Below are 12,068 nucleotides of genomic sequence, written 5' to 3'. Positions count from 1 at the left end.
GAGACAGAGATATACAGTGATAGATTGAAGGATCGTCGACCCTCCATAGCGCGGTCCTTACAACTCTTACAACGATGTTACAAATTAAATGTTACATCTACGACTATTCATAGCGATGGCCGTGCCTAGCAACCACCGGCTTTTATTACCGACTCCGAGGTGCGTTTTCGCACAAACATTGTTTTTTATTTTATATATCATTTACATCCCCCGTATACACGTTCGTGCGACGCTCATTTACAAAAGACAAACAGAATGTCGTCGCGCGAATATTGGCGTACGCAGCAAAACTGATCCTTAATCTAAAAAGAATGACACCTTGTTAATTCATTAGTGCTCTCGCTAAAACATCCAATTATCTAATTATATCTGCTACGCATCGTACGGCGAAGAATAATTGAATTACAAGCGATTATGCGCATTGTATTGTCGTAGAACCGAATAACGTAAAATCGTAGATGATACACAAGATCACGCGAGACGTATATTCAAACTCTGAGATACTGCTGCGAGCTTATGTTTCGTTTTTAATATCTTCTTTATAGGCTTGTCTTTTGTCGTGGCAGTGACGTTTGCTTCAAAATCAAAAAGACACAGTGTATACTAACATGTTTTTTTTTTTTTGTGCATTATCCAACGGAATCTCTAAGCGAATGTTTTGTTCTCACAATATGGTATTGAAGCGCGCTCCTCGTAGGTCCTTGCGCATTTTTCAAAGCGACCGTATAATCGACGCCTCTTGAAAGCTCCGTTAAAATCGACCTATGTCACTTTACATTAAATAATATTAACTGTAGATATATTAATCGATCTGTATTTCAAAACCGGCCTGTACAACACACGATCGGTATCGCGATTATTAGAAGACATTAGGCTAATCTTTGATTCGGTATTCTTTTGCCGCTCTTTCACGAGGGCGAATTATTATAACGCGTTAACATTGCATCAGAGGTGGATAAATCCATCTAACACGACTATGATAATTAACAGGACCCAAGCGTACATTGACAGGTAGATATAGTTGTTCGTTGCGACGACGGCGGTTAGCGTACACGATCTTGTCGTGGTGTGCGTCGAATCTCACGCCATGGCAAGTTGACGCACGCCAGCCACCGTCGCTGCGACAAACGCTCCGTATTTACCTTTCAGCGTACACTGAAAAGCAGATACGGCATTTGTTTCGGCAACTGCGGCTAGCGTGGTGTGCGTCGAGTCTCACACGAAGCGCGCGCGCGCGTAGATGTTCCACAGAGTGCCGGTCGCCAAGGACTGAGAGGGAACGCACCCCCCACTACTACCTCCCTCGTACTCGGCCGCCATGGGAGGGGATGGAGAGGAAAGGAATCACGTAAGCTAACTGCCGTCGCCGTAAAAAATGTCATATCTGCTTTTCAGTGTACATCAGCTCCATACAGAGATCGATGTTAACGAATAAAATATTCTTCGACATTAAACTTGTCGGGGGAAACAACGAGTATTTCGCGTTTCGTTTTTTTTTCTTTTCTTTCTTTTTTTTTTCTTTTTTTTTAATATATATTCGCGCATTTTTCTTGAGAAGCTTTGCATACGAACGCATACGTGTTTTGTTGACTAATATGTGTGCTTTAATTTTATTTGAAACATACCTTTACAAACATACTTTCGTTCATCAGTCACTTCATCCACGCGTTACAACATTACGTAGGTATAACACTTTCGCTGCTAATTCATCTCGGGTGTTTTTCTTTTTAGCCGAAAGTCGATCGAAGCATTATTCACAAGCATGTATGCTATACATCGCAAAACATCGGTCGAGAAGCAGAAATAAAAAGGGAATTTTCAAATTTGCAATCTTTGCACATCTGTATCACAACTGATCGTATATTGTGGTCCGAACAACTAGCGTGTAGCCGTGATCTATCTTGGACAATGTTAGCAAGGTGGCAATATTATTCACCGTTTAAATAGAAAAAAAATTCTTCGTAGAATTGTTAAAAATAAATCTTTGTGATATAATTATCGTAATACTGTGTGAACACAATGAACTACTTTCTGCAGTGCACGCACATTTATTTAAAGAAACGCGTGTATTTTAGATATCTCCTACGATAGGCACAGAAAATACGTAATTAACAACAATGTACCCAGTTGACATCTAATAAAAAAATATAAGTGTCAATATTTGTACAATAGGAACGTTCAAACACTAGACGTCGTTAAAATGCACCTAGTTTCGCTAAAAAGTGAACTGTTTCTCAAAGTATTTTTGAAAATTAAAAATCTATAAAAAGAACATGTAAAAAAAATAATTGCAATTATTCTGAAGTTCCATAACGCAATCCTAACTTGCTGTCACCCTCAAATACATTTCTTTACTTTTGTAAAAAAACATACAACTAACGTGATTGAAAGCATATTATATAAACAACTAAATCAAACTATAAAATCTATGAAAAAAAAAAAAATTAAACTATAAAAACGGTACAAAACTTTTCGTGAGTTTAGTTGAAATAAAAAACTTATATACAATGAATAATTATATAATATTATTTAACAATGATATTTTTGCTGTCACGGAACTTGAGCAAGTTTAATGTTGAGCAGTATAGCAATTGCGTAATGTGTTCTGTAGAATGAAGAACAATAAATTAATTAAACGTGGAACATAAATATGGTTTAAAATTCTATATTAGAATACACCGATGTGTTTACGTTATGTACACAGTGTTGTATCAGAGATCTCGTCTGTATTTATAACAGTAATAATAGGAACTGCGAAGAGAATTGCAAACGATATTAGAAACAAAGAACCTGAATGAAAAAACAGCGTATGGGATTAATCAAAGTCGTTACTGTCACAATAAGTAGTCACGTAACAAGGACTTAATTTTTACTGCAAGATTTGTTTATTAGATATATGTACCGTAAAAATTTGTCCGCAACAAAAGAATTATGTACAACAAAAATGTCAAGTTGCGTAACGTAGCCCAAAATACTTTCCTAGTGTAAAGATTAAAAGATCAATGAGTTTCCCGAGTTCTGCGCTAGACACCGAGACGAATGAGCTCGAAATTCAATGCGAGAGAAATCGAGTCGTCGTGTAACGCTCATATATTTGCAACACGCTAAATAAACTAATCGGTGCTATGTTGATTCTGCATCGGAAAAATTACGTTTATACTAAACTCGTCTCATTTACTCAAAATAAATACAAAATAAATTAATGGATCGAGATGGAATAAATCTTATGTCGGTGTTTCTCGACGTCAAGGATGATTAGAGTTATGCGGTAATTGTTCATTGTATGGCTTCGCCAATTCCAACGACCTTAATGTATATTACAACGAACACCTTAAGCAGTTGTCAAGGTTTTAGCGATAGCATATCTTTAATAATACGTATCAAAGTAATTGAAATCGGTCGTCCGTAAAGTGAACAATTAAAAGGTATGCTTCAGTCTAAGATCAGCTGAGAACTTAATTACTCGCAGTCGGAGGTTAATTTTTTTTTTTTTTTTTCCTTTTCTTTTTTCTTTACGCTAAAGTAAATGCCATGTTTGCATCTTGCCCGAAACTTTACGATCTTTTTCAACATTGATACAGATGTACATTGATCTGCCGACACCTCGAATCTCTGTTTTGTGATTTACGTATTACGTTCAAACAGATCATACATTTTGTCAAGTCGGTCGGTACACGCATCAACAGGCACACAGCTTCTGCAAACTTTCATAGTTACATGATTTCCAGACATGATTACGTGCTATACCTTAAAATCGTTAAGTTATCCTAATCCTAATATATTACAGAGCTATTAAACTATAGGCCTAAAATGTTAGCGATCGCGCGCTGTTTCTTACAATACGAAGACTTGCGGCCATATAGGAAACATTTCGTGTTAATCTTATGATACTTATTTCGTATATAGTACATGTACATGGTCTAAGCGTTAACTGCATTTGTTTTGTTATTATACTAGATACTTCACAATACGAGCGAGGCTTATTATTACGATACATCGGCCGATAATTAATCCGTCATTAGTCGTGTTCCTTCTCTGCTTTATTCTGGAAAGTGTTTAATGCGTGTCTGGATTTCCGCCACCTTTCGTTCCAAAAATGCGCGTCTTGCGCATATTAAAGCATTCTACTTTCGAAGGGAAATTGAAATAGAACAAATTATAAATTACAATATTAAACGAAATCATCAAAGGTGCGAGGGATTAGCGTGATTTTCGATGATCCAAGGTTGTAAGCTAAGTGTGCTATTCCTAATAATATTTCATTAAAAAATGCATTATAAAATAATATTTTAATGTTAGACACTATGTTTAAATAACAAAAAAAAATCTTGTTTTATTTTAACAAAGATCTGATTCTTGAAATATTTTTCTAAATAATATTAATGGAAGATTAGTATACGTAATTTCATCAAGTTTTGTAAAAAAAAATTATACAATGATTACAGACACCCCATATATTGCTTTTTTGCTTCGAGCAAATCTCGAATAGAAGTAGCATTGTATGCACGCGGCGTTATATGAAATGAAACAACCATGGATCACATTAACAATTCTCATGAACTAAATGTGCCTTTAAACGGATGCATAGTGCAAGAATAAACGAATCATCAAAAGGAGAGTGTTTGCGGATATGGAACAGTCTGGAACTTCTACCATCTTGTATCTTTAACTTACTGAGAGATTACGGATGTATAGTGGGATTAGCTAATCAGTCTTGTGTTAGAGGCTCGTTATATCTAGACTCAACTGCATTATGTTGCGTTGCTCATACAATAATTCTTTCCTTAGTTCATTCTTGTAGGATTCATCCAATATTATCTCGCGACTGTAACGATTATACGGAGGTTCAACCTTTTTTTTTTTTTTCTCTCGTTTGTTGTCAATCTTGTTTCTCATTGGGTACTAAGACAGTTTACGTTCTTGTGTCTCTACTCAAAAGCATGGTGCCATGCCTCTGAATTTCGTAGGTTATTTCGTGGAGCAATGCAGAAACGATTACGCAACTCATTAAGAGCAATATCTTACGCCGCGAATTGTTGTAGCAGTGTACGGTGTATAAATACAATGAATGATTCTATTGCACGATATGAAGACTACAAACTCATGACTGTAAATTGCACGATGAATGTTTACGGAATATATTAACTTTCAGTTGAAAAGTGGTATTAGATGAAAAGTCTACAGTGTTTTCCTCATCGAGATATTACGGTAGGCAAAGCGTGATGTTATATGCCAGCTCCACGAAATAGTACAATTACACAGCATTTACAGTCTATGTCATATGTACAAAGTATATCGGGCAAATTTCAGAAGCACAATAGTGTAAAAAAATTTTTGACAGAATTACTTATTGCTTATTTTTTAAATATTCAATTCATTACATTAAAGTAAATTAAAATATTAAAAAAAATTAATTTTTTTATATTACTGTGATCGTTAATTTGTTCACCCCAAAAATTTTTCAAACATGCATATAGCTTTGCTTAATTTTTTAAATCTCTCTGTAGGTATTCACGAGATTATTTAGAAACAAAGATAAGACGCTATTTAAGTTAATACCATTACTTTTACAAAATTTGATCATACGAAATTAAATTATTAATAATATTGAGTTTAAAGATCAGATACTAATTGTTATCCTTAAAAATTTCACGATAATTATAATAAAAAGATTAAAATTGAGGCTATATACTCTTTACAAATTATACCGCAAAAATATTTATTAATCGTACGGTTATCATTAAAAAAAGAAAAAAAAAAAGAAAAAAAATGTTTAAAAATTTGAAAAAGAATCCCTACTCTCTAATTCTTCTACTATGCATCGAACAATTGGTGGATTCAAAACTCTTAAAGCAACGGATACAATAAAGTCAAAAATATTAAAACAATGTAGAAAACATAAATATAATAGAAATTTATAAATTAGAGGAACGCGATATATTTGCTAAGTCCATACACTTATTCTGAATCATCCCCTCTACACACATACTTTCCAACATATCTATATCACTATACGAGTTCAAAGCTTAAAATCGTGCAAAGTGGCGACTAGGCGTAATTCACAAAATTTATAAAATGTGGTCTTTTTGATGTGAACAAAATGTCGTACCAACGCGGTAGTCGACCTAATTGCCACTTTGGTGTACCATGTTTACTATAAACTCAGAAAAAAAAAACCAATGCTATACAAATATACGCAGGATGTCCCATAGTAATCAGACACATTTTTGAGAGTAGACAGAACTTATCGAGATAAGAAAAAAAGTCAAGAACTTTTCTTCTTATTTGGATAAGTTTTATCTATTCCCGAAAAAGTGTCCATTTATTATAGGACATCCTGTATAGTTCGCAGAAATTGCGCAAAAAGCGCATCTTGAGACTGAAAGAGTAACAGAAAGTTTATAATATAAATAATAAATCTGCTTAATTCTTTGATACACGCTTATATGCTAGATAGTTAATGGGGAGAGAAGTTACTACATGCTTGTCAGCAGGTAATGTGCATTGCTAATGGACAGCCGCATGCTTTGGCGACTCAATTTCAAGGAGAGACATTGGACTTGAATCGCAACTGTCTGTAATGTAATAACTCCACGATAACGGCATCTTTAGTATAAAGTAAACTCTCCTTATTAACATATACTACAGCGACTTTGATAACTTCAAAAAGACAGTATCTGATATAAATATATTCGCTGCTTTTTTCCAACATGCATTGCAGCACAACAAATATATAATTACCTGTACACGCGTAGCGATATTAATTACATTTAGAGAGACGGAATTAAGACATGGTAACACCCGTATAAGGAAACTCCACTTGTTTGTTAGAACCTGTACTCGTTAGTTACGCCTAGATGTTTAAAATATAGACTTATGAATATAACTTGTATGTTAGAACACACTAACATTTCATTCATATACAGAAAACTTTGCTCAGTGTAGTCCTTTCAAAATGATAATTCAGTATGCTCTTAAATTTGGCACAGACACTGCCTTTTTGGTGAAATACTTACATCCGATTCGCTCCAAGTGATAAAATTTCGTTACAGCAAAGCTACGTAGCCGTATTACCGATATAACCGTTATTTAACATTTCCGATTTGTTCATATAATCGTTTGTATGCTTGTTGTTTTCTGTTTTGTCACCATTAATCTGAATATCCATGACGTCCACTGATGGAAATTCTAAATGTAGAGAAGTGATCTCTTTTTTATCAATGCTCGAAGTGATTTCAGGACTTCTATTTTCGTAATCGGGATTGTCCCGGAACTTAGACGGATTTGGGCTATCGAGAAAATTTCGCTTAACCAAACTTTGTGGACTTGCAGGCTTCCCTAGCGAACCTTGACTTATGTTACTGCGGGAAGTACTTTTCTTATATATAAAAGGCGAGCTCCTGACAGATTTAAGGCTGCCTTCTACAAAAGGCGAATTTAACGTGTCCTTACTAGATACGAGCGAATCTCCGGAGATACCAAATTCATCGAATCCAGCTTTCGGTACTTTTGTAGAATTCATGTCATGGAAACTGGAAATAGCTTTTGATGTTTCGCCGTAGGACTCTGATCCGTAGCGTGGACTTAAGTTGTTTTTAATACTGCAAGGCTCAAAACTTGCGAAATCATCAAAGTCTTGATTCAGTGGTGAATCTTCTTCCCCCTCTATTTCCTCCTCTCGCAAATCTTGTAGAGCGACCATTTCTAGATCTCTATTTAAATTAAATAAATCGCGCAAATTTTATTATCTATATCTATGCAAATTATATTAATCGAGATGGTATGTATGCTTACTGATCGGTTTGTGGTGAATGCGAATTATTTTGATTTCGAGCTTCGATTCCTTCTGGGCTGTGATAAAAGCTAACATTTTCAAAACCTTCTATATTAACTTCTTGTAATAGCAGCGTCTCGATGTCTATAAAAGTAGGTCTTTTCGAGGATCTATGATTCCAAGTGCGCCTCATTAAATTATATAACGAGTCGGGACAATTTTCCGGTCGTTCCATAACTCCTCCCTCAATTACGTAACGTAATACCTAAAAACAAAATCGTGATTTAGTGAATAATTTAGAAAAACGTGTAAATATTTTATTTTGAAATTTATATTTACCTGATCATTCGATAAGCCTTGATACGGCTGTGAAGCTAATGTTACCATTTCCCATAAAACAACTCCATAGCTCCAAACGTCAGAAAAACTGGTAAATACACCATCTTTCAAACTTTCTGGTGCCATCCATCTGACTGGCAGCAATCCCTTGGATCCTTTTCGATAGTAATCAGTTTCATATATGTCTCTCGTCATGCCAAAGTCGCCGATTTTCACAGTAAGATCTTCGGCTACCATACAATTGCGAGCAGCCAAATCTCTATGAACAAATTTCTTCGCGGCAAGGTAAGACATGCCATCGGCAATTTCAACTGCCATTTGTAAAATATCTCTCAACGTTGGAGGTTGCTTGGAGTTCTCACAAACATCCGGTCGATGACTTCTCAAATACGTTTTCAGATCGCCATTCACCATTAATTCCATGACTACTAATGTAGGTTGACCTTGCGATACTACACCCAGTAGTCTGACTACATGATGATTGTTAAATGCCCTTCAACAAGCAAATTATAATAAGTTAGAATTTAGATAGAAAGATACAATACTGCTAGAGGAAGTAATTAATTTCTCTTACTTCATGACGGACGCTTCGTTAAGGAACTCTATTCGTTCACGGTCGGTTGCATTTTCATTTACAGTTTTTACGGCACACCGTACTTCTGGTTTACCTTTTACAACATTTCTGGCTACTCCTTCGTATACCATGCCAAAAGAACCATTGCCTAATTCTCGTAGTAATTGAATTTTCTTTCTGGGCACTTCCCATTCATCCGCTACATAACTCGTACTAACGTATTCTGGATTCACTGTCGCGATAAGCGTATCAGGTTTATTTCGCATTGATTTTTTCTTAAATACATACAATATTGTTAAAGAACTGAACATTATAACGATGCCGAATATCGACCAGAAGAAAATCCAAAATGTACTGTATGTGCCATATTCCGGTATATGAAAATATTGTATTTCAGTATATGCGCCATTTCCAGCTAAGCTTGTAGCTCGAACTTTTACAGAATAATTTCCAGATGGAAGTTCTTTCAAGACGTACGAATTGCCCATGTTAGCAAAATCACGTCTTGTAATACATACTACCGTTGGTTTTATCTGTATAACATAAAAAAAAAAAAATTGATTATTATTACAATAATATTTTCAAAAATCGAACTTAATAACGCGCTCTCTCTTTTAATCTCTAGTAGAATTTAAAAAAGGTGTTACTCACATTTTTTATATCAACTCTTTTATACTCGATCTGATACGTAACTATTAGGCCATTGGGTTGAAGTGGTTCATCCCAAGACAGCGTAATAATTATAGTGTGACTACTATTTTTACCAGAAATCTTCAATTTAAAGGTGTCTGTTGGAATGTTATCTGCACTTTCCATGAATAACGTACGATACGTTTTCATACTCTTTGTTGAGCAATTTTTGCTCTTTGTATCATTCCCAACTCGTTCTCGGCAAGCTTGAACTTCAATATTGTACGCAGCGAAGTGACGGAGATTTCTCATGACGAAAGTAAGATTCGTACTAGGTATTAGTCGTTCGAATACTATAAATGTACCATTCTCCACTTTATCGTTAGCGCTTTCTCTATCCTGTATGTAAAATTATCGAGTCACATAAAATGTTAAATAATAATGTAAAATACGTGCGTAATTAAGTACAATTCATGAAATGCATTATTGATTTAATTTCGTATTAATATTTTTACCAACATTTCCATCAAAGTTAATCTTTTAATCAATTTATGAATAATATATAGTACAGAAATATTTATCTCTTTAAAATATTGCTTGTAAATAAGTAAATAAAGCTTGATATGCAATTTATTTCTTCGTTTCCGTATTCGTTTGCCCATAGCTAATAAACGTTATTGATTTAAATAAATCTAAAATTTTACCTGATCGTATGTAGATTCTTTAGCTAGATCCGTTGCGATTAACATTTCACTAGTGTGACGTCTTCTGCGCGATGAAGACATTCGTTTGACATAAACTTGATTGTGTAACGCGTTCTCGAAGGCAATCGAACTGGATACTTCTTTTTCACGTATAGATTGATCCGTCGTTTCACGATCCGTACAGACGCACGAATCAGATTTTGACAATTCTTGCCCGAGTTCAGTATGCTTCTTTTCTTCTTCTGCTATAACTTCTTCCGGAGGTTTTGTTTCAGGCAACGGCATAGCTAAAATTAGTAATAATTTATTAATTTTACTATAAAAATAAATACATTACGTACAAATTTAATTTTTATGTTAAATAGTATAATCAACACTTGTACAAAATTTTTTTTTGTTAATATAGGAAGAAACTAAATGATTTGAATTACGTTCGTCGCAATAATTCCTTTGGTCGATAAAATTCGGGTCATCGGGCTCCCATCGACCGACAATTCGATAATGCGTTAAGTTTCCATTTTTGTGTAGCGGTGGAAACCAGGATATAACTAGTTCGTTGCTAGAATTACTCCAAGTCGATAAGGCTCTGGGCGAACTGGGCGCATCCGGCAGCGTCGTAAAGTATTTAACTTTACTCTGCGCGCCCGATCTTTCCGTGGCTATGGTATACGTTTTAACATAATAAGCATACTGAGTATATGGCTTCAATAGAGTCAGTATATGAGTGTGATAGACAGGCTCCTGCAATTCCGTGCCGTTGTGAGATTGCGGTGACGTACTCTCGGCTGAAACATCCTCCACTCGCCAGCCATCTCCACCACAAGCATCGCGACCATCATACATCGTTATGTTTTGATGAGGCGCTTCGATGAAATAAACAACATAACCTAAAAGAGACCTAGTGTCGTGATGCGTAAAGGCCCTCCACTCGATAATAGCTCCTCTAGATGTCTTCTTGGTGACCTTTGTCTTCAGCTCGGTGACGTTACATGCGACTTTATCTCCATTGCTGCTGGATGCCACATCGTGATCAGTGAACTCCTCCAGCTTGGCCTTTTCCCGTAACTTTTCGATCTCGTGCAAACACAATTTTGGATTGAAATGAAAGAATAACTTGGCAGGACCATTCTCCGACAAAATAGTAATATTCAAATGAGTGTTCCAATCCCAGAGCTCCTGAAGATTCTGATTGTCGAGCACGGCGAGAGTATACTTGCCGTTCTCGAGCTGGTTACCGCGTATCACGCGCAGATTTTTTAGAAAGTTTAGGGATATCAATGGGAAGCTACGGACGATCTTCAGGTAGCCGTCTATCTCCTCGATCATATTGAGACTTTCCTCGAGTTCTTTGACAATGTTTTTTCCACCGCGTATCTGTATCTCGAGGCTGCCTTTAATGTGCGTGCACCCGCGCAGTTTCTGTGCCGAAGATATACTGTCTACGTTTGCGCCAGAGCACTCCTTCGGACACCATCGGCCTTCACACTTCCGGCAGGATGCGTAATTGCCGCGCTCTTCGGTTTCCATGTATCCCGCTGGGCACTCTATCACGCAGCTACCATTGAACGGTTTGTACGGTCGCGTCTTCACTGAATCCGACGCCTCGCGCGGCTTCAGCATCTGTCGACATTCGTGTTCTTCGATACAACGTCGATTCATAAATTCGTATTTGCCTCGTGAACACTGTTCCCTACACTCCCCGTTGTTCACGACCACGTTTCTGCAAATGGTGCAATCACTCGCCGACGGTCCCGAGCATCCACCCAAACAGAACGGATGACAGCACTCCCCGAGATCGTTGCAAGCTCTATTCTCGCATTTCCGATCGCATACTGCAAAGGTGAATCGCTATGTTAAACAGAGACGTTTCGTAAGTAACGAGAAATAACAGCTTGCACGATAAAATCAAATTGCGAGTGCTTGACCAAACAGATTTATAACAATACTTTATAAGATAGCATATAGATATTTTTCACAATAAAGTATAAGCCGTATTAGATAGGTTTTTAAGCAGACTTTCAGAAAAGAACGTTTAATATCGATAGTG

The 12,068-nt window shown here is 36.2% G+C and overlaps 1 protein-coding gene across 2 annotated transcripts in view; it reads right to left on the bottom strand.

Annotated features, from left to right (window-relative positions):
• Positions 1-4,119: 4,119 nt before the first annotated feature.
• Inr-2 (insulin-like receptor-like) overlaps positions 4,120-12,068 on the bottom strand; it is a 36,356-nt gene continuing 28,407 nt past the window's right edge. For both annotated transcript variants that reach the window (XM_070675136.1, XM_070675137.1), the window contains exons 6-12: positions 10,453-11,853; positions 10,022-10,308; positions 9,339-9,716; positions 8,688-9,220; positions 8,114-8,606; positions 7,795-8,039; positions 4,120-7,712 (exon numbers count right to left, since the gene is read on the bottom strand). In XM_070675136.1, coding sequence (XP_070531237.1) covers positions 7,058-7,712; positions 7,795-8,039; positions 8,114-8,606; positions 8,688-9,220; positions 9,339-9,716; positions 10,022-10,308; positions 10,453-11,853 — 3,992 coding nt within the window. In that variant the 3' untranslated portion in view covers positions 4,120-7,057. The remainder of the gene's footprint in view (positions 7,713-7,794; positions 8,040-8,113; positions 8,607-8,687; positions 9,221-9,338; positions 9,717-10,021; positions 10,309-10,452; positions 11,854-12,068) is intronic.

Source organism: Cardiocondyla obscurior, linkage group LG03 (assembly GCF_019399895.1).
Source record: "Cardiocondyla obscurior isolate alpha-2009 linkage group LG03, Cobs3.1, whole genome shotgun sequence".
NCBI classification, from domain to species: Eukaryota; Metazoa; Arthropoda; class Insecta; order Hymenoptera; family Formicidae; genus Cardiocondyla; species Cardiocondyla obscurior.
This window is presented reverse-complemented; position numbering and strand designations above follow the sequence as displayed.